We start from the raw sequence: 27,334 nt of genomic DNA, 5'->3' as shown, positions 1-27,334 counted from the left end.
GTGACCGCCGGTTCCGGAAGAGGATGGCGGCGGGTGGGCGCCTGGCGCGCTGCGCGGGGCCGCGGCTGCCGCTCCTCCGGCTGGGGCTGCTGCTCGCCTGGGGGGCTACCCTGGCGCCGGAGCCGGCCAGCGGGGCCGCATCGGAGCCCGGCCGCTGGAACCTGGTCGCCGCGGGGGTGAGTGTCGCGAGGGGGCAGGGTCTGTCGCGACAGGCGTCGTCGTCACGGGGAGGGGCGGGGCCACGGGCAGCGCGAGAGTGAATAGGCCATTCATTGAATAGGCAATTAATGCAATTTAATACGGTATGGTCAATATAGTATAATCAATACACAGTGTGGCATAATATAGTATAATGAATAAGGGTCAATATGTCATTAATATATGCAATTAATACAATTTAATACAGTGTAGTCAATATAATATAGTCAATATAGTATAATTAATACACAGTGTGGCATAATATAGTATAATAAGGGTTAATATGTCATTAATATAATATGCAATAAATACAATTCAATGCATCAGTAATATCTCATAATAATCATTGTAATACTGTATTGTCAATAATATAGTCAATATATTATAATTCATACAGAGTGTGGTATAATATAGTATAACTAGCTGACCCGGCCACGCGTTGCTGTGGTTGTGGCCCCTGACCATCAGGTCCAGTCGTGTCTGACTCTGGGATTGTGGCGCTCATCTCGCTCTATAGGCCGAGGGAACCAGCGTTTGTCCGCAGACAGCTTCCGGGTCATGTGGCCAGCATGACAAAGCTGCTTCTGGCAAACCAGAGCAGCGCACGGAAACGCCGTTTACCTTCCCGCCGGAGCGGTCCCTATTTATCTACATGCACTTTGATGTGCTTTCGAACTGCTAGGTTGGCAGGAGCTGGGACCGAGCAATGGGAGCTCACCCCGTTGCAGGGATTCGAACCGCCGACCTTCTGATCAGCAAGCCCTAGACTCTGTGGTTTAACCCACAGCGCCACCTATCACATGAGTGATAGTAGTGGTTGCCCTTCACCCCAATGGAGCAGGTGAAGACTTTCCCCTCTCACCATGCTAACAGATCTAGGAGTGAACCATTTCTGAGTCCTGTTATGGACAGTTGTTTGGGGGTGTGTGTGTGTGTGTGCATGTTTGGGGAGAAGTTGAGCACGGCAGGTTGGAAGAGGGGAGGGGAAATGAAAAGTCTGCACCCCTCCTTTGGGTCTTAAAGGATCGCATTCCATAGGTATTTTAAGGTGGGTAGCAAGATGGAGGGGTGGGGTGGGGTGAGCTTCCTCGAGCAAGAAAAAGATATGAAGGCTTCCTGTCTTTGGGATTGTTTCAGGGATGGGAATGGGCAATTTCTACCATCGATGACAGCAGTCAGCAAACTTTTCCAGCAGGGGGCTGTTCCACTGTCCCTCGGACCTTTGGGGGGGGGGCCTGGACTATATTTTGGGAAAAAAAATAATGAATGAATTCCTATGCCCCACAAATAACTCAGAGGTGCATTTTCAATAAAAAGGACACATTCTACTCATGTAAAAACACGCTGATTCCCGGACCGTCCGCGGGCCGGATTGAGAAGGCAATTGGGCCGCATCCAGCCCTCGGGCCTTAGTTTGCCTACCCATGATCTATGAGCAAGGAAGTCTGCCTCTCTTTACAAACCTCTCCTGACTGAAAGCTGCTGGTGGTGGGCGGGATGGAAGGAGAGCTCGGGAAATTAGTCACATGGAGTGTTTATTAACAGGCAGAGGCAGCATCTAGCAGGAAACGCTTTCACTTTCTCACCACAAGTCCTGATATTACCTCTGAATGTGAGAAAGTGGTGAAACCTATTTCTTCATTTCCTGAGCACACAACACCCTCCCCCCCCCAATTCCTTTTTTTTGGTGGCGCTGCCGACGGTGAAGGGCGCATGCATGCTCATCCTGTGGCCTACTTTTCCCGTTCTTGGTGGCTCTACCAGGTGATGTGCTGAGAGACTCTTTGTTCTTCAGGCTCCTAAACCTCGCCCACAGTCCTGTGGTGTCCTGGGCCAGGTGTTTTTCTGTAACTGCATTTCCCCGTTCAAGATAAAGGCTGCCCTTTGAGATTTGAGACTTCTTTTTAGTTCTCGGGGACAATAAAGCTCCGTGGAATGTTTGCTCCAGAGTTAATATTTGTTTACCTCGGCAAACAGGTTGCATTGCTGATTTGGGTAGCAGGTGAATTCTGCCCATGTTGGTCTAAACCAGGCATAGGCAAACTCAGACCTCCAGATGTTTTGGGACTACAACTCCCATCATCACCCCTGACCGCTGGTCCTGTTAGCTAGGGATGATGGGAGTTGTAGTCCCCAAACATCTGGAGGGCCGAGTTTGCCTATGCCTGGTCTAAACCACCCTTCTCCAGGCTGGACCCCCACCCAGATGTTTCAGACTTCAGCCCTCCCCTGAATATTGGCCTGAATGCAGGTTAATTCAGGGCAATTGAATGACTGTGTTTCCCTGACTTGCAGAGAGCGAAGGCAGATCAGGTGCCTTCAGTCTGCTTCGCCAGTAAAGCCTAGTTCTCCTGTTGGAGTTCCAGTCCAAGCAGAGGAATTTGCAATGGGTCGACCGCCAGTTGTGTCTACAACTAGGGAGGGCAGCCATGGGGCAGCTGTTTCAAGTTTCTGGCTTTTGCTTCCAACCCTGCTTCTTTGCTAGAGGAAATAACTGCTGGCAATTACAGGATGTTGAAGAACAAGCCCAGAGTTTAGCCTCAGGGCACAAGCTTTGCACACAGAAAACAACCCAGGTTTCTGCCCTGAGCATCTCTGATTAGGAAATACTTCGCTTGGAGAGCTTCTCTCCCTGCCGGAATATTACTGTGCCAGATCAGCCTCCTCCCAGCTTTGTGGCCTCCCAGAGTTTTGGACTCCGACTCCCATCAGCACCTGCCGGCATGGACAAATGGGCAGGGATGATGGGAGTTGTAGTGCAGATCATCTGGAACTTTGATGGACATATAATCTGACTCCGTATAAATCAGTTTCATATCCTTAGCTAAGAGGAGAAATATGTGGGGCTGAGACAACAGAGAGGGGCATTACAGCTAAACATCAGGCAACTCTTTCTGTCTGTTAGAGGGTGGAATGGTGGGGGAGGAACCAGCTTCTGAAATTTATATTTTTTAAATTTGCCTGATCTCCTGGTGGCAATCCTTGACTCGCCAAAGGCAAGTGACTTTACATACCCGCTAGAAGAGTGAGCCTGAGCTGCCCAAGGTAGTTGTGGAGTGCCTTTAGACACAAGGGGATGTCTCAGGTGTGAAATGCACTGGGTATGTGTGGAATAGATGGTCCTCAGGGTCTTCTGATAAGTTGTTGTTTACGATCTGCAGCAGTGGTAGGGCTTTATGTCACCTCTCCTGCTGGTCCCACAACCTGCCTCTCTCGATTCTCTCCCACCTCTCATCCTGCTGCAATGCTTAAAACAGGCACCCCCAAACTTCGACCCTCCAGATGTTTTGGACTACAGTTCCCTTCCTTCCTGACCACTGGTCCTGTTAGCTAGGGATCATGGGAGTTGTAGGCGAAAACATCTGGAGGGCCGCAGTTTGGGGATGCCTGGCTTAAAAGGTAAAGGGACCCCTGACCGTTAGGTCCAGTTGCGGGCGACTCTGGGGTTGTGGCGCTCATCTCGTTCTATAGGCCGAGGGAGCCGGTGTACAGCTTCCAGGTCATGTGGCCAGCATGACAAAGCTGCTCCTGGCAAACCAGAGCAGCACACGGAAACGCTGTTTACCTTCCCGCCGGAGCGGTACCTTTTTATCTACTTGCACTTGACGTGCTTTCGAACTGCTAGGTTGGCAGGAGCAGGGACGAAGCAACGGGAGCTCACCCCATCGCAGGGATTCAAACCGCCAACCTTCTGATCGGCAAGCCCTAGGCTCTGTGGTTTAGACCACAGCGCCACCCACATCCTGCTGCAATGCTTTTTGAACATTATATGGTGCATTTTGAATGTTTCACTGTTCTCATCTCAGTCCTCTGCCTTCGGTATTACCCCCATAAGGCAGACAGGGAAGACTGAGGGTAGTGACCTGCCCAAAACTGCCCAGCGGCTTCCTGTCCGGCATGTGACTTCACCCTGGCTTTCATTTTTGCCTTCTGAGCTTGCATTCTTTGGAAATTCAACCCATGGGGACGCAAGGCCTGTAACACAAGACTGGTCGTGTTTCCTCTCCGCTCAGCATCTCTTTCTCACTAGGAGCAGGCTGAAATTTTCCACTTGCAAGTTGCCACTCTGCTGAGGCTAAGTGGTTGTTTTCATTGCGAGTCAGAACCATAGGAGATGTCCTTGCAGAGGAGCCTGAAACTGTTTGGGGAGGAACGAGCCCGATCGAGGGCACGCGGATGTCTCTAATCAATCCATTTTTGCTGTTCTTTTTCAGAACCAAACGAAGAACTTGTTTGTCTTATCCAAAACAATGTTCAAGGACACCCAGATTATCCTCAAATGTAAGTCCCGCTGCTGTTACAAAGGGGGACCAGCTCACCTGTACAAAGACTTACCTTCTGTCCCAGCCCTGTCAAGAAACTTCCATCCTCGGGAGAGATGCTTTAGTAGTGTGATATGCTCCTAGGGTTTGTCTTATTTCCCACTAAGACCAGGGCCTTTACTGTGGTGGCTCTGGGGTGCACCAACAAAACTGGCATTTAGGCCTCCAATTCAGATACAGGACGGAGGGAAACCTGGCTTGACAGCAGTGCATGCAAAAAGGATCTGGGGGTCTTAACTTAACAGTGTGCTGCAGCTGCAGAAAAAGGCTATTGTTATTCTAGGCTGCATCAACAGAAGTATAGTGTCTAGATCAAAGGAAGTCTCAGTACTGCTCTATTCTGCCTTGGTCAGACCACACCTGGAGTCCTGTGTCCAGTTCCGGGCACTACAATTTAAGAAAGATATTGACAAGCTGGAAGGTGTGCTGAGGGGGACACCAAGATGATCGAGAGTCTGGAAACCAAGCCTTATGAGGTTGTGGTTGAGGGAGCTGGGTCTGTTTAGCCTGGAGAAGAGACGACCAAGAGGTTATTTGCCAGCCGTCTTGGGTTGTCACGTAGAAGGTGGAGCAAGCTGGAGGGTAGGACCCGGACAAATGAATTCACAGGACAAGAAAGGAGATTCTGACTAAACATGGGGAAGAACTTTGTGGCTGTAAGAGTTGTTCGGCCATGGAACGGACCCCCTCAGGAGGTGGTGGGCTCTCCTTCATTGGAGGTTGTTAAGCAGAGGTTGGGTGGCCATCTGTCATGGATTCTCTAGCCGTGATTCCTTCATTGCAGGGGGTTGGACTAGAGGACCTTTGCGGGTCCCTTCTAACTACAATTCTAAATTCACCCAGGCTTTTGCTCCGTTTGATTTACTGACTTGTGATAATACAGTACTTGTTTCATGGCTTTTTTGATTTAATTGCTGTCCAACATCACGTCATTTTTTTCCTGCCGTTGGCAGTAATGTGCGTGTGTGTTTGTGTGTACAGATATACATTGGCAAATAAATTAATAAATGCATTCGCCCCAAAGGTAAGGCAGATCAGGGCTCATTTTCACGCCTGACTTTCAACCGGGAAGTTGGGTTAGTGCCAGACGCTTGCTGCCCTCCTGGTGGCTTTGCCTAACATCTTTTCCTTTGCAGTTGTGGAAAAGAACTGTGTTACCCCTGATTTGCCCCTGAACGTCACCTGGTACCTCCGCAGCTCCCATTGCCACGACGAGGTCTACATAGATGTGAGCAACCAGCCCATTCTTTGCTTGTTGGGTGGAACGGGGGGCGGGGGAAGAGTCCCTGAGAACCCCAGAGGCTTCTGGGATGTCTGTCAGTGGTGCAGAGTTAAACTGCGGAACTCCCTCCTGCAGGAGGGCCACCAACATAGGTGGCTTTAAAAGAGGATTTGACGAATTCGTGAAAGAGAAGCCTGTCGATGGCTGCTAGGCAGGACGTCTGTGCTTTGTCTCTGTGGTTGAAGGCAGCATGGCTCCTGAACACCAGTTTTTAGTTTTTTGACAACCAGTTTCTCAGTTTCCTCCTCTGCCCTCGCAGGAAACCAAGGCGGACAACTACCTGAGCCATTACGAAACGGAGGCCAGCGTCGCCGGAGGCGGCCAGTACATTTGGTACACGACCCTGGTTCCGTGCGGCCAGCTCAATGAGGTGGGGAATGCAAAATGGCGGATGGCGAGTCACTGGGACGCGGGTGGAGGGGAGCGTGGCTGCGTTGGGGAGGGCTTGCCTTTGTACAGAGCAGGAAAGAGGATTTGTGTCCGCAGAAGGAAGGAGCTTTTGGGAAGGAAGATTTGGGGGGAGCCCAGGACGGCCTGTGGAGAAGCGTTGTTCCTGTTCCTTCACTAACGGGATGAAGGTGATCAGCTGAGGAGGAAAGATTTGAAAGGAAGCCTGATATGGGGAGGGGTGTCAGGGGATTGTTGTGGCTACTCTCGAGTAAAGACGCTCCATTCCGCTCTGTCTTTCAGAGTTTTATGGTGCATATTACTTACAGTGCAGAGATATCAGAAAACATGACTGCCCAGTCCGATTCAGAACCCGGCAATGGCTGCTTCCGGCTCTTTGGCCAGCATAAAAGCCTGGGCACCCCAAAGCGCCTCCCCCTAGCCCTGCATGTGGGCGCGCGCCTCAATTCGGGCACCGGAAGGGGCTGCATTCCTTCTCCCGTCCTTTGGCTGGAGCGTTGCAGAGGCTCCGGCACCTCGCTGCTCTGTCCTTCCTCCTCTGGCCAGCTGGATCGGTGCCTAGGCTCTGACACGTCTGAGAGCCCCCTCTCCACCCCGATCCATTCCTCATTCCCTCCTCCTGACCCGCTGCTAGTGGCTGTCACTGGGCGAAGTTCTGGTCAGGATGACTGGGGGAGGGTCCCTGTAAGGAGTCCCCCTGCCTGACAAGGGACTTTCAGGCAAAGTGTGTGTTGTCGTGGCCCAGTTTGCTCAGCGCAACCCAGCCAACGTTTGGGTTTCCGGGCTGAAGATTGTGACCCCTTCGCTCCTCCTTGGTTCTTTCCGTTACTTGAGGAGGAAGACTGAGGAGCATGGAAGGAAGAGTGGCTTCTCTTTGGACCATGGGGAGGCAGAAATCTGGTCCAATTTTTCAGGCAAGGGTCATCTCCAGATCTGGAGATGTGGGGGTACGTTTTTCTTTAGGAAATGCAAATTGGCGAGGGGTCGTGGTGGAGGGGCTTTTGTTGGGAGAAAAGAACAGGGTGCTTCATATCTCCTACTCAACGCATATTAACATATCCTCTTTCGAACAATGCTTTCTCATGTAATCATCATAACTTTTCCACTTGTTTTTTAATTTTTGCTTTTGTAGGAGATATGAAGAGAAATGAAAAAGAAATAAAGCTAGCATTATCAATATTAATACAGAGATGTATGGAAAATGAATGCACGAGTGATTATTAGAGTGAAAACGGAAGTCGGGGGAGTGGGGGGGGAAGGGGAGGGGGGAAGGGGAGGGAAAGGGCGGGTAAAGGGGAATTAATATCTATGTATATGCTTGATCTTAATACTTTGTAAACTTGGTTTTTTTTATGTATGCTTTAAAGATTTGAAATAAAGTCTTTTTTAATAATAATAATTAAAAAAAGAACAGGGTGCCAAGAACCGACTGTCTCCCTTTCCTTTTCAGCTGCGCTTCCCAGAGCTGCCGAAGCCCCAAAAGCTGAAGCCTTTCATGGAGCAAGGCGTGGTTAGTTCGGTCAGTGGAGAGTCAGGGAACTGGGGGTGGGGGTGGGGAACGGGGCTGTGGGCTCCCCTGTTGTCTCACCATGGACAGAAATCACCGGCCTTGTTATTGCTGCCCGACGACATAGTGAGGGGCTGCCGGCTTGCTTTAAAGGAGGGGGTTGGGCTGGGTGGCCCTTAAACGGTGGCACTCACTGCCGCAAGGGAGACCGGATGCTGGACTAGACGGGCCACTGGCCTGATCCTGCAGGCTCTCCTTATGTTCCTTATGGAGCAACAGCAGGGGAAGACTCTTACTCTCCTTATGGGATTCCTGGAAGCAAGCAGCCCCTGTATCAGGCGGACCTTTGGCCTGATCCAACAAGCTCTTCTTACACTCAGCGCTACAAGTGCTACTCATAACCGCGCTCACTGGTCCCCGAAGCCAGCCTTAAATGAAATTCAGTGGTGGGATGGATCTTCCCACTAGGCCAGATGGTTCTTCCCTAAATAGGCATGATGTTTCTGCGTACCGTTCAGCATGGGCAGGTGGGCGGGACCTTTTCCAGCCCGAGAACTGCATTCCCTTTTGGGTAATCTTGCAGGAGCCACATGCCGGGGTGGGCGGGCGAGCAGAGCCAGAGGGGAAGTGGGCGGTGCAATGCATGCAGATTTTACCATTGCGGGGTAGGCTAGTTTCCATGGATACTCAAGCACTCCTCTCTCTCCTCCATCTGAGTAAGCCAGAGCTGTTATCAGTATACAGTGGTGCCTCGCTAGACGAATGCCCTGCTAGACGAAAATTCCGCTTAACAAAAGGATTTTCTGATCGGAGGTTGCCTCGCTATACGACGAGGTTTTCTATGGCCACCGCTTCGTCTTGCGAGCGTGGCCATAAAAACCTCCGATCAGAAAATCAGGGCATTCATCTAGCGAAAGGGGAACCAGCTGTAGCAAGGGAAGAAGGCAAAGGAAGATCAGCTGAGAGCTGTCAGCGCCTCTCAGCTGATCTTCCTTTGCCTTCTTTCCCCACTGCAGCTGGTTCCCCTTTGTGTTCTGCTGGCCTCTGTCCCGGCAGAGACCAGCGGAACACAAAGAGGAACTAGCGGGGGAGGAACTAGGTGTCTGCCCGCTTGCCTTCGCCGAGAAAGCCGGGCACCTTCTCAGGGAACGCAAGCGGGGGACACATAGCCCGCGCGGTGCCTCGCTAAACGAAATTTTCGTAGGACGAATTGAGTCCTGGAACGAATTGATTTCGTCTAGCGAGGCACCACTGTATTCCAGGGGTGTAGTTCATCCAGGAAAAACAAACTCTCAAGGCGGGGGGGGGGAGCTGGGGGTGGCCTGAGGGAGAGTCCCAAATGGGAGTTGAAGGGTAGCGTTTTAATAATAATAATAATAATAATAATAATAATAATAATAATAATAATAGCAACAACAGCAATTTATTATTTATACCCCGCCCATCTGGCTAGGTTTCCCCAGCCACTCTGGACAGCTTCCAGCGGAATATTAAAAGCACAATACAGCATTCAACATTAAAAACATCCCTAAACTTCCCTTCCCTGGCCAGACTCAAAGTCTGGTATAACCCTGGTATAACAACAGATATCGTTGGTGGCTTTGCTGCAGCCCTGTGGACATTCTGCCTGGTTTTCTCCAAAATCTCTTAACTGCTGGGTACCAAATGCAGCTTCCCTTCTTTGCCACCACCTCTTTCAGTGGGTGGGAGAGAGAGAGAGAGAGAGAGAGAGAGAGAGAGAGAGAGAGAGAGAGAGAGAGAGAGAGAGAGAGAGAGAGAGAGAGAGAGAGAGAAGGGACATTTCCCCCCTTCCTGGGTCCCTTTGCAATTTGCAGCCACTGTGGCTCCCAAGCGGGGTGGGTGGATGGATGGATGCCTCCAGGGAAGGCTGTCCCCTGGACGCTGCCCCTTCGTTGGCGCTCCCACCCTTTCCCTGATGCCCACTTGCCCATTTCGCCCGCAGCCCCCGTCGGGAGTGAAGAAGAGGGAGGCTCCCAAGCAGCCAGAGACCAAAGAAGAGGCGGCGGGGAAGGAGGCCGGAGCCACACAAGTGAGCAAGGATGTCGCGAAGCCGGCTGCCTCGGCCAACGAGAAGGAAGACAAAGGTGCCGCAAAGAGCGCCGTGGCGAAGAAGCAGAAGTTAGAGGTTGGTAGGCAGTAAAAATAGTGTGCACCCAGTTCCTCGTTTAGTATCCGCTGTGCCAAATCCTGCCCTCTAGTTCATAGGGAGTTCGCTCTGCCTGCAAAGGTGACAGGGCATCTGCTTTGCAGCCCTGGCAGCTCCAGGGAGGTGGCCAACCTGTGGGCCCCTAGATATTGCGGGGCTAGGTGGACCAGCCGTGCGCAGTTCTGCTCTTCTGTGTTCCGTTCTGGTGGCCCCACCTCAAAAAAGGGCATTGTAGTTTTGGGGAAAGGGCGATCAAAACGATAGAGGGATAAAGTTCGCAGCCTCTGGGACTTTCGTTTAGAGATAAGGCGAGGAAGAGGCGACACAGCAGAAGTTTATAAAATCACTCATGGCCTCGGGAAAGGGGGGGTCGAGAAAAACCACCCTCCCTTTATCGTAACACCGGCAACACTAGAATTTGGACCTCAGTCCAATGAAGCTGAGTGTCGGAAGATTCAGGACAGGGAAAAGAAAAGTCGCTATTCACATATTCACTCAATAGTTGAGCCGTGGAACTCCCTCCCACTGGAGGGGGTGATGCCTGCCAACCGAGTTGGCTTTTAAAAAAGGAGGGGGGGAAATACACGGAGGGGGAGGGCTGCCAAAGGCTGTTCGCCATGATGGCTATGCCATGCCCTCCTCGGTTGGAGGCAGAAACGCTTCTGTGTCCCAGTTGCGGGAAACTGCGGGAGTTTCTCTTGTGTTTGGATCCTGCTTTCGGGTTTCCTGGAAGAGGCAGGTTGGCCGCTGTGAGAACAGGGTGTTGGGCTAAATGGGCCGCTGGCCTGATCCAGAAGGCTCTGCTCCTGTTCTTCTGCCTCTGTGCCACAAATCCAGCAGCAAGGAACTGGGGGGGTTTGCTTGGGGTGTGTGTGCAAGTTTGGCACAGCTTTGAAGTTGCCACGGGTTCCGGCCCCCAGCTGGCTGACCTGGGATGTTTTTCCGGGGGTTCCTTCCAGGTTTCGACGGTCGCCGTGACCTGGGATGACGGGCCTTACGTCTTCCTCCTCACGATCTTCAGCATCAAGATCCCGAGTCCCAACTGGGAGATCAAAAGTGAGTGAAATGGCGCAGCTTTTCCGTGGGCAGCGAGGGTTGAGATTTGAAAGCTTTGCCTGCATGCGAGAAATGAGGTGGGCTGTTCTGTGCCTGGCATTAGATACCCTGGTGAAGAATCATAGAATCGTAGAGTTGGAAGAGACCGCAAGGGCCATCCAGTCCAACCCCCTGCCGAGCAGGAAACACCATCAAAGCATTCTTGGCACATGCCTGTCAAGCCTCCGCTTAAAGACCTCCAAAGAAGGAGACTCCACCACACTCCTTGGGAGCAAATTCCACTGCCGAACAGCTCTTACTGTCAGGAAGTTCTTCCTAATGTTTAGGTGGAATCTTCTTTCTTGTAGTTTGAATCCATTGCTCCGTGTCCGCTTCTCTGGAGCAGCAGAAAACAACCTTTCTCCCTCCTCTATATGATGGGCTTTGTTTTTCAGCTCTGTTGTGTATAATGCAGGGTGGATAAAAATCAATGATTTTTTTTATTAAAAAAAAGTAATCAAAAAATCGTTGTTTTTTTAAATTTAAATTTAAAATGCTTTTGGAGGAAAAATCTTTCTAAAGATAGTTTTCTATTTAAGTTACCTTATAGTCCAAAGGCTATTCATCAGGAAATAAGGATTTGCTTCAAGTTTTTCATGTGTGCTAAAACTCAGTTTTAAGTTCTTTTTTTTTAATTGTTTAACCACATCAGTTAACAAACATGGATACATATGCTATAATGCTATTGTTTTAGTTAAATCAATTGTTTAAATTGTTATTAAGGAAATGATTATTTTTCTCCGTCCAATAAAGTACAGCAGAAAAGCTGTCCAAATATAAACCGTTAACTTCTTAAACCTCACCACAATTTCATAATTACTGTATCTGCCTTCCTATTTCTAATAGTATAACCAAATCAGTAATTTTTGATATAACTGCAAGAACTACTCTGAAAATTTATGATTCCAAAAACGAAACCTTCATCTGGTTCTAAATATTAAGATGATACCAGCAAGAATGAGTCTTTCTGTAAAAAAGAAAAAGAAAGATTTAAATCAAGTCTTACTGACTAGTGATTTAAATTGTGATTTAGATCAATTTGATTTAGATCAATTTGGGTTCCCTTCCAACCCTGTGATTCTATGATTTCCGTTTCTATAAGACTAAACTTTCACGTTATGGAGGGTACTGGCTTTAACTGGGGGGTCTGGGCTCTAGCTATGGGGAGCACCATCACCAGGCAACTGGATTAAGAAATGGGTCTGACTGACTAGTGTTTTAAATGAAGTCTTACTGACTAGTGATTTAAATTGTGATTTAAATCAATTTGACTTAAATCAAATCCACCCTGATACAATGTTTTGATTTGTCGTCTCGCTGACAACTTCACTGGAAGCCGCTCGGTTACAAAGCTAGCCAGAGCTGTTGCCGATTGGCTGGAGACGTTGGGCTTCATTTGGGTCTACATTTGGGCTTCATTTGGGTCTACATTTGGGCTTCATTTGGGTCTACAGACATAATGTGTTAGCATGTGCATTGCAGGACGTTGTCGGGGGCTGGCTGGACAATGAGGGACGGTGGGAGGCCACAGCTTGGGAACCCCCCCAGGGAAGCATCAGAGGGGCAAGGCTCTGAGCCGGGAGAACGGGGGTGGAGACAGGCATGAGGAAGAGGGGGGGGGCAACAGGTTTAAGTGAGATTGAGGCAACTGAGGAGGAGAAGGAGGTGGCGTCTGAGGCTGCGAGGGACCCCCGGGCCCCTTCCAGTTCCACTGTTTCCTTCGCCCCCGTCCCCAAGATCGAGGAGGGCATTATGTATAGCAGAGTAGAAGGCCCAGAGCGCCGCTCCTTGAAGGAGTTTGCAGCTGTTGGGAAGGCGGCCGGCTGGGGAGGAGCCTTAGGAAGAAGTAGAAGGCTCAGTTCCTCAGTCCCGGGAGTTCTCTGTTGGGTTTTGTCTCTCCGAATCAAGAATAAAGCTTCCTGCTCATCTCTTGAATGAACGAATCTTTATTCACATCAGCCATCAGCAATAAAACAGCAATACGATATACAAAGAATAGAAATTAAAAAATCAATCATATCAAATACATTTTGGGGTTTTGAATCAATAGTCAAATGGTGGATCTTATTCTGATTGCCCCAGCTAAAAACCTTGCCACCTTTGCTGTCACCTGCTCATCTTGATCTGCCAAGAGAGAGGACATTGTGGCAGTGGCTGGGTGACCCGTAATGGACAATAAAAGAGGGGGGATAATCTCATTCCTCAAGTTTTTATAAAGTGCAAGCGCCATCGATTCGGGACTGCCATCTCCGCAGGGACATAAGTGTTTTTCATGTGGAATCTGTTGGAATCGTCCCTCGAGTACAGCCAAGGGCAATACATTCAATCTTGCGAGAGTCAAAGCGTGTCTATACTGTATTTTGGAATTGCTAGGTTATGCAGATAGGGTGCCAGAGAGTCGAAATGGGAATGTGGAAGATAGTCATACCATGGGCAAAATTTCCTTACTGTGGCCAAGTTCTTCTGACGCTCAATATCATTTAAAGGTAAAGGGACCCCTGACTATTAGGTCCAGTCGTGACCGACTCTGAGGTTGCGGCGCTCATATCGCATTATTGGCTGAGGGAGCTGGCGTACAGCTTCCAGGTCATGTGGCCAGCATGACAAAGCTGCTTCTGGCAAACCAGAGCAGCACACGGAAACACTGTTTACCTTCCCGCCAGAGCGGTACCTATTTATCTACTTGCACTTTGACGTGCTTTTGAACTGCTAGGTTTGCAGGAGCTGGGACCGAGCAACGGGAGCTCACCCCGTTGCGGGGATTCGAACTGCCGACCTTCTGATCGGCAAGCCCTAGGCTCTGTGGTTTAACCCACAGCGCCACCCGGGTCCTCGATATCATTTAGGTGCTGACAAATTAGACGGTTTGCGTGACTAAAAACCAAAGTGAGTAACTGTTGTGCTGATTAACCACAAGAGTGAAGTTTTTGATTGACAGTTTTAATCCAGGCGCTCTTGTGACAATCTTGCAACACTGGGGATATTAGGCCGGGGGGGGGGGGATTTGAGTTTAGGTGAAGCCAATAGTTGAGTGTCAGATCCATAATTCTAATAGTTGAGTGCCATAATAGTTGAGTGCCAGATCCATAATTCTACCGAGGGAAGATTAGCCTCTAGGTGCTGTGATGTGTTTGGGACACAGGGTGGGACAGAGAGAATTTGCCTTAAGAACTTTGATTGGACAGCTTCCATGGATCCAAGCTGAGTGCCTGTCCAAATCTGAGCCCCATATAATAACTGTGCTAGGGGTTTAGCTTGGACACTTCCAGGACTGAGGCTATATGTTTGCCACCTTTTCTGTGTGTCAGAATTTTGGTGCTTCCTCTCCCCTAGCCCCTTCCGCTCACGTGTCTCCTTTCCCCCTCCAACTTTCAGTTGACGTGCAGATGAAGCACCCCGACCATCAGTACATCTCTGCCTCCGAGTGGCCTCTGATGGTGGTGAGTTGGCTGGCAGAGTTCTTTCCTCCCCGTGGGTTCCCCCGTGGGGCTCGGCGATGCCGCGCATGGGGTCTGGCGGGCAGCTCAGAGAGACCGACAACCAGCACAGCTGTTTCAAAACAAAGAGACCCCGGCTGGTGATGCGCTTTGGACCAATCAAGGTTTCCGAGTCGTCTCCTAGGGCAGCCCCGCGTAGAGCGCAGGGCAGCAGTCCAGCCTAGAAGCTGCCGGAGTGCAATGGCCAAGACACCTCTGTCCAGTAGTTGGCGCTGAGTCAGGGTTCCTGTCTTGACCCATTTCTATATACCGTGTCAGTAGCCAGGTGTTGGACTACAGTTCCCCGCATCCAGTGTGGCCCGATCGCCATGGATGATGGGAGTTGTAGTCCAGCAAGGTCTGGAGGGCCCTGTTTTTGCTACCCCTGCAGAGCTGGTTGCTCAGCCTCCTCCTTCTCCAGCCTCAGCCCTCTCCTGCCCTTTTCCTCCCCCCGTAGTTCTACATGGTGATGTGCATTGTCTATGTGCTTTATGGGATCCTCTGGCTGGTCCTGCTGGCCTGCTACTGGCGAGACATCCTTCGCATCCAGTTCTGGATTGGCGGCGTCATCCTCTTGGGAATGCTGGAGAAGGCCGTCTTCTACGCCGAGTTCCAGAGCATCCAGAGCCAAGGGAAGTCAGGTCAGTGCTGACTTGCTGGTAGCGAATTGCTTTGCAATAAATAATAATTATATATACAGGTGAAACTCGGAAAATTAGAATATTGTCAAAAAGTGCATTTATTTCAGTAATGCAACTTAATATTTTTTATTTTTCTTTTAATTTTTACAAATGCTTGCTTTTGGAAATTCTACAGTAATAAAACAAATAGTTACAATAATACAAAAATAAACATTGCTATTACATTTCAATAATTACATTCCATTTATAATTGACATACCTAACGACAAATAATTACAATTACAACAAATAAAGGCTTGACATATCTTGCTTTGCATGTCATGCATCTATCTCATATATTGGTTTCACCTTTTAAGTTGCATTACTGAAATAAATGCACTTTTCGACGATATTCTAATTTTCCAAGTTTCACCTGTATATTTTTATATTATGTTACAAGATTTATTTCAGTCCTGCTAGTGTCTTCACCTTTTTGCAATGATCTTTCAAGTACTCAATAAATTTACTCCAGTCTCCTTGGAATTTCTGGCCACCCTGGTTCAGCTTGGCTAACCACCTAGTCCAGGCATAGGCAACCTTGGCTCTCCAGATGTTTTGGAACTACAACTCCCATGATCCCTAGCTAACAGGGCCAGTGGTCAGGGATCATGGGAGTTGTAGTTCCAAAACATCTGGAGAGCCAAGGTTGCCTATGCCTGACCTAGTCTATCCTCTTCATCTGCCCCTCCTCAATCGTTGGGAATTCTTTTGTCTTCCACCTTTGGGCTAACAAAGTTGAGAAAACTACAGTTCCCAGGATTACTTGGGGGAAGCCGCCTTGACCGTTTAAAGAAGCACCCTGTATGGTGTGGACCAGGCACCCCCAACCTTTGGCTCTCCAGATGTTTTGGACTACAATTCCCATCGTCCCTGACTACTGGTCCTGTTAGCTATGGATGATGGGAGTTGTAATCCCAAAACAGCTGGAGGCCCACAGGTTGGGGGCGCCTGGTGTGGATTTTGCGGGAAGTTTCTGCTTCATCTCTCCAGGGGCTGCCCCACATTTTCGCGGCCTCTGCTTTCTCTCAAAACGGTGCCTTCTCTCCTTCCGCTTTCCAGTTCAAGGGGCGGTGATATTTGCCGAGGTCCTCTGTGCCGTGAAGCGGATGCTGGCCCGGGTGCTGGTCATCATCGCGAGCCTGGGATATGGCATCGTCAAGTGAGTGTGCCGGCCGGGGCGTGGCGGGAGGGAGAGGGGAGGAACCCCTTGGCCAAAGTGGCGGAGGACACCTGCTTGGTGTGCAGAAGGCCCCAACTTCAGTCCCTGGAGTCGTCAGTTAATTTTCCTGGGATGGGGTAGACCCCATGGAGATTCTAATCTAGGGTGGTGGGAGAGCCTTTTCAGTGTCCCCCACCTGAGGGCCGTATTCCTTTCCGGGCGGCCTCCTGGGGGCCGCATGGGAGTGGGGCTAGGGGAGAAAGCGTGTGGGGCAGCCAGTTGTCCTAGTTTCTAACACGCCGTTCTCTCTCAGTTGAGCGTGAGACCCTTAATCTCAGGGCCATGTGTTCGAGCCCTATCAGGTGTGAAGTTTCCTGCATTGCAGGGGGTTGGACTAGAAGGGGGCAGCAAACTTTTTTCAGCTGGGGGCCAGTCCACTGTCCCTCAGAGCTTGTGGTGGGCTGGACTGTATTTTGAAAAAGAAAAAAACGAACGAATTCCTCTGCCCCACAAATAACCCAGAGATGCATTTTTAATAAAACGACACATTCTACTTATGTAAAAACACTCTGATTCCTGGACCATCCGCAGGCCGGATTTGGAAGGCGATGGGGCCGGATCCAGCCCCCCGGGCCTTAGTTTGCTTCTTGGGGAAGCTGCACCCTCTTGCTTGGGAGACGTTCTCAGATCATAGAATCGGTCACCTGAATTGTCATCTAGTCCAACCCACTGCGCTGCAGGAATCGCAGCAAATCGCCATCAGGTTTACAAGAAACCTGCCCTGTTTCCAGCGACTCGGCTCCTCAACTTCTGCCCCTCTTTTCTCTCCGCAGGCCACGGCTGGGGGCTCTTTTGAATCGGGTCGTGGGCGTGGGACTGATGTACTTGATCTTCTCCATCATCGAGGGGGTCCTGCGGGTCAAATCGGTAAGGGCGGATGGGGGGGGGAGTGAGCCCGGGAGCAGCCCTCTCAACCTGACTGTCCCCCTCCTATCCCAGGAGCAAACTAAAGCCGCCGCGCTCATCTGTGAAATTTTCCTGGCGTTTGTGGATTCATGTATCGTCTGGTGGATATCCTTTACTAGGGACTAGAAACTTGGGGGTGGGGCAGTTTGCTTTCTCTCAGCTCTTCGCTCTTCCCTTGCCTTGTAATGGAGCTTGGGGGGGGGTTTCTAAATGAAGGGAGAAGGAGAAAGCTTTGCAATCTAATCCGGCTGCCCACAAGGATTTCTGCTCTGCCAACTGCCATATGCTCTTCAGTATACCTGAAGGAGCGTCTCCACCCCCATCATTCAGCTGAGGGCCTTCTGGCGCTCCTTCCTGCAAGGAGCGAAGTTACAGGGAACCAGGCAGAGGGCCTTCTCTGTAGTGGCGCCTGTCCTGTGGAACGCCCTCCCATTAGATTTCAAGGAAAGAAAGAACTATCTGACGTTTAGAAGACATCTGAAGGCAGCCCTGTTTAGGGAAGTTTTTAATGACTGATGTTTTGTTCTGTTTTTAATCTGTTGGGAGCCACCCAGAGTGGCTGGGGAAACCCAGCCAAATGGGCGGAGTATAAATGATAAATTGTTATTATTACTATTACTATAACCTGAAATCTGCCTTGAGGCTCTAGGAGCCAGTGCAGGGGTTAGAGCATCGGATTAGGGCCTGGGAGAGCCGGGTTTGAATCCCCACTCAGACCTGAAGCTCGCAGGGTGACCTTGGGCCAATCACAGTCTTTCGGCCTTGCCTACCTCCCAGGGTTGTTGTGAGGATAAAATAGCTTTGGGGGGGTGGAGAGAATCACGCACACCACCTTGATCTCCTTCGAGGAACAGGTGGGATATAAATGCAATGAACAAATGAATGAATAGCTTTATTGGAACAAACTAAAATGCCGCAGAAGAGGAAGCAAGGTGTTGTTGTTTTTAGCCTCTTAGCCCCTTTTCAGGCTGGGGAGTGGGAGATGGCAGCCAGAAGTCTCAGGCTGGAATCCAGGAGGTAATAATCCAGGAGGTGGTTGAGGCAGAGCCCTCTCTGCCTGGTGCAGAGGCTGAGTTACAGGCTGAGTTCAGGGGTGCTGCAGTGAAACCCCCAATAAAGTCTGCTTTACCTTCTTTGTTTTTTAAAGTAAGCATCTCATCTGAGCCTGTCTCTCCAGCACTGATCAGCACAGGCAGCTTCCTTGAGAGGTAGAGGGCAGAAGGAAAGAATGATGGAACCATAGAATTGTAGATTTGGAGAAGGCCCTAAGGGTCATCTAGTCCAACCCCCTGCAATGCCCGGCGTGAGGGTCCAAGACGGCCTCGAAAAAGCAAGCCGCAGTCCGCACCCTGCTTCTCCAAGGAGCAGCGTCCGTTGCCTCCCCTCAAAAGAACCTGTCGAGGATGATTTAGCTGAGATTCCTGCATTACAGGGGGTTGGACTAGATGACCCCTGGGGTCCCTCCCAACTCCGCAGTTCTGTGGTTCTACGAAAGAGAAGGGTGGCGGAGCCCCAAGGCTCGTAGGGGGGCATGCTGGGTAAAGAGACAACAGAAGCCGCCCTGGGGTTGGTGCCACCTACTGGTTGGCGGCTGCATTACCCATTTTTAGGTGGCGAAGGAAAAGGCTCTCCTTTAAAAGTCTTTTAAGAGTTATTTCCCTGCGCTGCCAAGTCCAGCACAGCTAAATGCCGCCCTGGGATTCCCCACGCGTGCTTCTCCCCGACACCCTTGGAAGTCTGCGTTAAACCCCCTTCCCTTCTCCCAGGTTCACAAAACGCTTTATATCGCATGGTCGCCTGGAAGCGAATGTCCACTCGCCCTAGGCGCCTGGCTTGTTTGACGAGCTGTTTGTTCTTAGCTGTAAATCAATTCAGCTTCCTGCCTGCACTTTTGCCTCCCTGCTCTTTCTGCCTCTCCTCTTCACCACCTCTTTCTCCTTTTTCTCTTGTCTCTCCCCCCCCCTCCCCGTTTTATCGTAGGCACAAGATGACTTGGTGCTCCTAGCTGCTATCCCTCTGGCTATGCTCGACTCTGCCCTATGCTGGTGGATATCCTCTGTGCTCTGCCTGGCCGGGCCAGGCCCTGTCTCTTTTCAGTTTCGCCTGCATGTGCTTTTAGGTTCCCCCCCCCAAAAAAAAAGTTATTTCCCCAATGATCTGCTCCTTTTCGAGTGGTTGAGCTTCCTGCCCGTAGCAACACTCCTTATCTGCTGAGAAGTGGGAAGGCGTAGCTGGCGGCTGTTAGAACATGAGAACAACCCAGTGGCCCAGATAACTCAAGGAAGCCAGATAGACTGCCTCTGGACCTGGAGGTTCTATAAGAAGAGCCCTATTGGGTCTGTCCAGCATCCTGTTCTCGTGGGGGCCAACCAGAGCCCTGTGGGGCAAACCCACAAGCAGGATCCAAGCGCAGGAGCCCTCTCTCCTTCCCACTCAATAATAAATAACTTGGTTATTTATACTCGGCCCATTTGGCTGGGTTTCCCCTAGCCACTCCCCCCCCTCTCCACCCACTGCTGTCTTCCTTAACAAGCAACACATCCTCATTAGCCTGGTGCAAACTATGAAGCTGCTGAAACTGCGTCGGAACCTGGTCAAGCTGTCTCTCTACCGCCATTTCACCAATACCCTTATCTTCGCTGTCATCGGTGAGTCTGGGGGAGGAGGCCGACCCCACCCCTGTCTGCTTCGTGTCTGTATTACGTGCACGTCCAGGTTTTTCAGTCTCATCTGTAGGCAGAATTAATGGGATTGTTGAGGTACCTCAAGGGTCATCCAGACCAACCCCCAGCAATAAGGCAGGAATCACGGCGAAGGGGTCCCTGGCAGGCCCAGTGTCCGCGGAAGATTCATTCTCTGAGCCAAAAGCCCACCGTGGAAGGCGGCAGAATTCTCGCCTGGGGAAAACGTGAGATTTTCAGAAGTACAGTGGTACCTTGGTTCTCAAACTTAATCCGTTCCAGAACTCCGTTCCAAAACCAAAGTGTTCCAAAGCCAAGGCGCGCTTTCCCATAGGAAGTAATGCAAAACGGATTGATCCGTGCCAGTCTTTTAAAAACAGCCCCTAAAACAGCAATTTAGCATGAATTTTACTTTCTAATGAGACCACTGATCCATAAAATGAAAGCAATAAACAATGTACTGCAGTCACACAATCAATCCATCAGTAGCTGAACCGGGTTCACAAAACCGGGTTCACAAAAACGACAAAAAAGAGCTGCAAAAACAAAAACACAAAATGAATAGCAAAAACAGACAGACCTCAGCGTAACACTCAAATCAGAGCATGTTCGGCTTCCAAAAAATGTTCGCAAACCAGAACACTTGCTTCTGGGTTTGCAGCATTTGGGTTCCAAGGTGTTTCAGTACCAAGGCGTTTGAGAACCAAGGTTCCACTGTACCTTAATAAATAACACTCTTAAGTTGCAGTAATCCCCAAAACAGCTCCAATGCGCACTGAGCACACTCGGTGCGCACAGAAAGCTGATGCTCCTGGAGGCGGGCAATGAAACAGACCGCCCTGGAGGGAGGGCGTGGCTGGCAGGCCGAAGGGGAGCACTCCACGCTGCAACCTTACGTTGCAGCGCTGAGTTGCATCTTGGGTTATTCCCCAAAGGGAATAATCAAGGCGATGGACACCTGCACTCGCATTGAAAAGCAGGATACCTAGAGGTCAGGGAGGGTGCCGCTGGTTTAAATTGCACAAGATAAATATTTGGCCTTGTTGCTGGAAGGTTCCCTCTCTTGCTTCACAGCAAAGTCTCATCCAACTCACCCAACATTTGTTTCCTCTGCAGCGTCTGTTATCTTCATTATCTGGACCACTAAGACTTTCAGGCTCGCCACATGCCAGGCAGTGAGTATTGAAGAACCCCATCCAAACTGGGGTGGGGGTGGGGGGGACAGTTTTTGGGGGGGTGCTGAGCTGATGTTGATTATTATCTATATTTGAATAGATCTTTACAAATATTGTTTAAATCCTGTTAAGTGTTTTAACTGCTTTTCAGCAATCATAGTTACCGTACTTTTCCGGGTACAGTGGTACCTTGGTTTATGAACACAATTGGTTCATAAACTGAAGCGAACTTTCCCATTGAAAGTAATGGAAAGTGGATTAATCCGTTCCAGACGGTCCACAGAGTACTTAAACTGAAGTGTTCATAAACTGAAGCGAACTTTCCCATTGAAAGTAATGGAAAGTGAATTAATCCGTTCCAGATGGGTCTGCGGCGTTCGTAAACTGAAAATTCATAAACCGAGGTTCCACTGTATAAGACTAGGGGTTTTTTTACTTAAAAATTACATGAGAAACTGTGGGTCGTCTTATACACAGATAGTGAATGGTGGGGATTTCTTAAATTGGAGTGCCTAATAATAGTATAATACATGGGGGCGTCTTATACACGGGATAATACAGTACTGTATATGTTTTCAGCTTTTTGTATTTTACCTGTGCAAGGTAGCCTCAAGGAAAAAGGCGAGGTGATCATTATTATTGTCGCTGTCATCGCTTCGCCCCGGGGGGGTCGAAGCGATCCTATCGGTGCACCCTTTTTTAAAAAAAAGGCTCATTAGTGTCCTTACCTGGCAGGGGAGACACCTTGAACATGAAGTGTCCTTGAGTTCTCTCCAGATATGCAAAAAGTGCAAGGCTAGGTCTGGGGTTTGGGAGGAGAGTAGGCCAAGTTTGACACAGGATGAGATTCACTTCCTCCTTCTCCCTCGCTGCTCGTCAGGACTGGCGGGAGCTCTGGATCGACGATGCTTTCTGGAGGTTCCTCTTCTCTATTATCCTCCTGGTGATCATGTTCCTCTGGAGACCCTCGGCCAATAACCAAAGGTACAGCAACCTCTTGGCAGGCGATGCCCTGAAGCTCAAACTTGATTCCGCTTAGAAGCAGCTTGAGCATTCACAAACTCCCGGCTTGGCCTACCTGATAAGGTTGTTGCGAGGGTAGGGAGCAGGAAATGGGTGCTGCTTCTTGGAGGAGAAGCAGGCTGTGAACTATGGCTTGACGTCTTGGCCGCTCTCCCCAGGCGTTGCAGGGGGGGGGTGGGCTTAGATGACACACACACCCGGGTCCCTTCCAACTCTGCAACTCTGACTCTAGGTACGCCTTCATGCCCTTGGTGGACGAAGGCAGCGAGCCGGAGGACGAAGACGAGGAGCCCATGGTCAACGAGGCCTTTGGTAAGAGCTCAGCACCAGGGGGGCCTCCCTGCATTGTGTGGGGCAGGCCTGGGGGGTGGGGGCTTAGGGAGGTGAAGTCTGAGCATCTGAGCATCTCTCAAGGCTACTGGCCGTCAGTTGTTACCCGGAGAGGCGCAATGTTAGACGTAAAGATTCCCGCTGGAAAAAAACAAAAATGTGCAGCCTTCTCTTGTGATGCAAATTTGCATGCGTTTGCATAAATCTCATCAAATCAAAATGTATTGCTTAACCAAATGTAGCCAAAAAAGAAATAAGCAAACGTATTTTCCATAAAACAAACAGGCGTGGTGCATATCTCAAGTCGCGAGGCTAGACTCGCAGGCATAAGGTTCATAATTTGTTGTAATTGCATAAAATACTGTAGTATGCCTGAGATCCAGCGCCGAGGGCCTTCTGGTGGTTCCCTCACTGCAAGAAGCAAAGCTACAGGGAACCAGGCAGAGGGCCTTCTCGGTAGTGGCACCCGCCCTGTGGAACACCCTCCCACCAGATGTCAAAGAGATAAACAACTACCTGACATTTAGAAAATATCTGAAGGCAGCCCTGTTTAGGGAGGCTTTTAATGTTTAATAGATTACTGTATTCTATTTTTCTGTTGGAAGCCGCCCAGAGTGGCTGGGGAAACCCAGCTGGATGGGCGGGGTACAAAAAATAAATTATTGTTGTTGTTGTTATTATTATTATTATTTCATAAAATACTATCAGTATCTAAAGCCCTTAAATACTTGGGACCAGTTTCCCCCCACGTTGATCTGCGAAACAGGCCCTGTTCTAAGTGCCCCATAATACCCGTTCCGCATTTGTAAGAGGTGTCCTTCTTCTCCACCCCACCCTGTTTTTCAGAAGGGATGAAGATGAGAAGTTCGAAGCCTGAAGCCAATGGGATCCTCAAGGGCAGCAGAGTGGTAAGGATCCTGCACACCGTCCTCCACAAGCTGACTTCCAGGCACTTCTCCCTGTGGTCTGGTTTGCAAGTCGCACTCAGCCAAACCATGGTTAGGCGGGACCACGAAACCCCGGTCCACCCTAAACCATGGTTTGGCTTCCTCCAGACGTGGCCTCGCCTCCTCCTTTTCCTTACTCTTTTGTCAGTTCTGGGTCATAAGGCTGCCTCTTCTGGTTGTAGCAAAGCACCCAGTAATCTTAGTGCTACCTTGGTTCTCAAACTTAATCCGTTCCGGAAGCCCGTTCCAAAACCAAAGCGTTCCAAAACCAGGGCACGCTTTCCCATAGAAAGTAATGCAAAACGGATTGATCCGTTCCAGACTTTTAAAAACAACCCCTGAAACAGCAATTTTACATGGATTTTACTGTCTAATGAGACCATTGATCCATAAAATGAAAGCAATAAACAATGTACTGCAGTCACACAGTCAATCATTCTGTAGCTGAACTGGGTTCCACACAGTCACAAAAACAGAAAAGTAGAGCCGCAAAAACAAAAAAACAAAATGAATGGCAAAAACAGACAGACCTCAAAATGGAAGCATAGCACTCAAAACAGAGCACGTTCGGCTTCCGAAAAAAGTTCACAAACCGAAACACTTATTTCCGGCTTTGCAGTGTTTGAGTTCCAAGTTGTTTGAGTACCAAGGCGTTTGAGAACCAAGGTACCACTGTAATCTTATATTTCTCACAAATAAAAACACACTGATTTGCTGTCCTTTGCTATCTTTTTGGGATGGCATCCCGTTCTCTGCTGGCTTTCGGCACACGTTTAGAGCCAAGTCCAAGTCCGATAACCTGCGTTTTCTGTTTCTAAAGCCTTGCTGTTCCATCAACCCATCTTGCTTTGTTCCCCTTTCTCAGGATGAAGACTTGAAGTGGGTTGAAGAAAACATCCCCTCTTCCATGGCTGATGTGTAAGTGGTTGATTTCCACCCCTTCAAATGCTTGTATGTGGGCTGTCCGCTGATTTATTGTTCAGCTGTGTAGCATTTAATGAAATAAGTAAGTCAGTGGTTTGGAACTGCATTTTGTGCAAACGTTCTGTAAAGTTGCACTTTGAGGATTCTGCAGTAAAGGGGACATTCACAACCTATTATTATTAATATTAGTATTAGTATTTTGAGGATTCTGCAGTAAAGGGGGCATTCACATCTATTATTCTTATTATTAGGATTCTGCAGTAAAGGGAGTGTTCACAATTTATTATTATTATTATTAAAATTAAAATTTATTAGTCCCTTTTTTGCCACAGCAACTCAGAAACCTCATTAGACAGCAGTTGGATGGACATTTGTGAATGATTCCTCATCAGTGATTCCTGCATTACAAGGGGGTTGGACTAGATGCCCCTTGGGGGTCCCTTCCAATTCTACAGCTCTGTGATTCTAGATAGGTCTGAGTTGATTTAATCCGTGCCCAAGTTTGACTCTCCAGTTAAGGACCTCAGTTTTAATTGCTCTGATTTTATCAGTTGACATCTGCCTCCCCCGTCTAGCAATATTACAAAATTTAACATTAATAATCATCCTTTTTTCCTCTTCCAGCGTGCTCCCTCCTTTGTTAGATTCTGATGAGGTAAGCTCAGTTTTATTTGTGCGTTTTGGCCTGATGGAGCTGGGCCCTTGCTATGTTCCTAAGCCTGCGAGTTTCGTGGGATAGGCACACTGTGTGGGCATTCCTAGCCAAGCCATTGAGACTGCAACCCAGAACTTGATAAACTATGTCCACTGAATTCCCTTTATCTACTTAATTATAAAACATCGTAAGGCCTATGCATCAATTCCCTTTCTCCCACCCAGCATCTCCCAGACTGTTCCTCCAATTTGCCCCTTGAGTGGTCCTGGGCAATATCTGGTTTTAATGAACAAATATGCCCACAGAATTCAAGTTACATGGTTTCCCCCAATCCCTCCTTATAGCTAATAATTTGCCAGGCCAGTCTATGAGAACCATTGGCCGAGCTTCTGTGATGTCACAGCAGTTGGAACTTTTTACAACCATCACGACAGAACTGCAAAGGAGCTCCTGTTATTATCTGAAACATACTATATTAAAGCTTTGGTAAAAAGTTGGTTTCCCCTTGTAATCCCTCTCCCCCCCCCTCTCAAAAAACAGGAAATAGTGACCACAAAATTTGAAATGTCCAAAATGGAATGAAGTCTGGATCCGGCCGAGCTGCTCAGCCGCACTCTTTTCCTGGTGGATTTCGAACAGACGAAGAGTTGCCGGTGGTCATCCTTTCCCCCTTTTTTCCTTTTTACACATGCATATATATAATATATATACATATATATATATTTGTATATGGTCAAAATATTATTTTATTACTTTTTGGTGTTTCTCTAACTATTGAGCTCCGAGGCTTTTGGGGGTTGTTGTTTTTTGTTTTGGCCTTATGCCTGACCCCACCAGTTTGGGGGCAGGCGTGCAGCCAAGATCGCCAGCGCCCCCCACTGGAGAGGAGGGAGATTGCGGGACAGTTGGACCGGTGTGGCTCTCTTGTCAACTTCTTTCCCGAACCCTGTTTTGGAGCAGGCCTTTTCTGACGACGGAACGCGAGGAGGACCCTTTGTAGCGCCGTTTTGTGTCCTTTGCCATTGGCCCTCGGGGTACTTGTACTGTTGGGTCTCTCGACGCTGATTGGGACCTGAGTCACTTGGGGACTGGGTGCAAAATTCTGGGATAGGGAAGATGGCATCGGGAAGGTGCGCGAACCCAAAGATTTGTGCAGTTTCGGTGCACGGAAGGAGCTGCTTCTCTGACCGCATGGAAGCGCTCTATCGAAGGGGAGGCATCCCCAACCTGCGGCCCTCCAGATGTTTGGGACTACAACTCCCATGATCCCTAGCTAACAGGACCAGTGGTCAGGGATGATGGGAGTTGTAGTCCCAAACATCTGGAGGGCCAAAGGTTGGGGATGCCTGCCTTAGGGGGACAGCGGCTGTTTTTTTTTGTGGAGGAGACGCAGGCAAGGGGCATCCCCGACTCCGCAACGAGGCCGTCGGTTAGAAAGTGAGGTAGAAAAAAGGGGGAGCAGGTTGGAAAGGCACGACTTTTATTGCCAAGGAGAGCGTTGGGGCAGATCTATGGGGCGGGGAGGTTCGTTGATCTCTGGAATCAACTTTCCTGCAGCAGCTAGCCAATGTTGAGCCACAATGTTGTTGCAAAAAAAAAGCCCCTGATTGGTTTATTTTGGGGGGTGGGGCGTAAGGGAAACTGATGGTGAAGGGGAAGCCATATGGGGAACAGAGAGAGCCTAGCTTGCTTGAGACCACAGAAGCGTGGTTCTCGTCTCGACAACGGCAGTCTCAAAAGCACTTTTAAGTGTCCTTTGGGCAATAGCAGACAGCAACCCCCCTTTCCTTCCATGTTGGATCGGAAGAATGATCCCAGCCACCCCCATCCTGTCCCCCCCCCTTATTCCTAGGCTAGCCTTCTCCCTCCCCTCAACCTGCTGCCCTCCAGATCTTCAGGACTACAACTCCCATCCGTTGCAGCCAGCACAGCTGTATATTGCAAAGGCTGGTGGGAGTTGTAGTCCAAAACATTTTGCAGCCTCCTGGCTGGGGAAGGCTGCCCTGAGAGATCCTTCCTGGACCACTTGAGAGAGATATATGTTGCTCCCTGCCTTGATTCCGCATTTAAAAGACGCTTTTTCTAAAATAAAACACAGAATTCCACCCGGAGCGGTGTACAGACTTCTCCCCTTGGGAAGATTGCTCTTTTTCACGTTCCCAAAACTTCAGCCGGACTTTCTGATGTGATGCTTTCGAGATTACCTGGATACGTGGGAACGTCAGATTTCTTCTCAAATAAACCCTTTTATTTATTTTTGAAATTGTACATACATCTTTGGGGAGGGAAAGCTGTGTGTGTTTTTATGCAGCCCTATTAAAAAAAAGGAACAAAAAGTG

General features: G+C 49.3%; 1 protein-coding gene across 4 annotated transcripts; it reads left to right on the top strand.

The window, feature by feature from the left end:
• Nucleotides 1–27,334, top strand: LOC118087208 (transmembrane protein 87A). Of its 4 annotated transcripts, none has more exons than XM_060275458.1 (20): nucleotides 1–176; nucleotides 4,413–4,479; nucleotides 5,657–5,748; nucleotides 6,062–6,172; nucleotides 7,661–7,720; nucleotides 9,681–9,863; nucleotides 10,844–10,940; nucleotides 14,355–14,419; nucleotides 14,913–15,096; nucleotides 16,195–16,294; nucleotides 17,128–17,221; nucleotides 17,294–17,367; nucleotides 19,802–19,908; nucleotides 21,058–21,116; nucleotides 21,997–22,100; nucleotides 22,372–22,451; nucleotides 23,316–23,377; nucleotides 24,282–24,334; nucleotides 24,965–24,995; nucleotides 25,536–27,334. In XM_060275458.1, exons 1-20 carry the CDS (start codon nucleotides 24–26, stop codon nucleotides 25,575–25,577), a joined length of 1,818 nt encoding a protein of 605 aa, XP_060131441.1. In that variant the 5' UTR covers nucleotides 1–23; the 3' UTR covers nucleotides 25,578–27,334. The 4 variants fall into 4 exon arrangements, with proteins under 4 accessions (XP_060131441.1, XP_060131439.1, XP_060131440.1 ...); XM_060275456.1 differs by lacking the exon at nucleotides 17,294–17,367 and adding an exon at nucleotides 19,241–19,311 and having other exon boundaries at nucleotides 7,661–7,729; XM_060275457.1 differs by having other exon boundaries at nucleotides 7,661–7,729; nucleotides 23,319–23,377.

This window comes from Zootoca vivipara, chromosome 6 (genome assembly GCF_963506605.1).
Source record: "Zootoca vivipara chromosome 6, rZooViv1.1, whole genome shotgun sequence".
Lineage (NCBI taxonomy): Eukaryota > Metazoa > Chordata > Lepidosauria > Squamata > Lacertidae > Zootoca > Zootoca vivipara.
The sequence above is the reverse complement of the archived record's forward strand: the minus strand, read 5'-3'. Positions and strand labels throughout refer to the sequence as shown.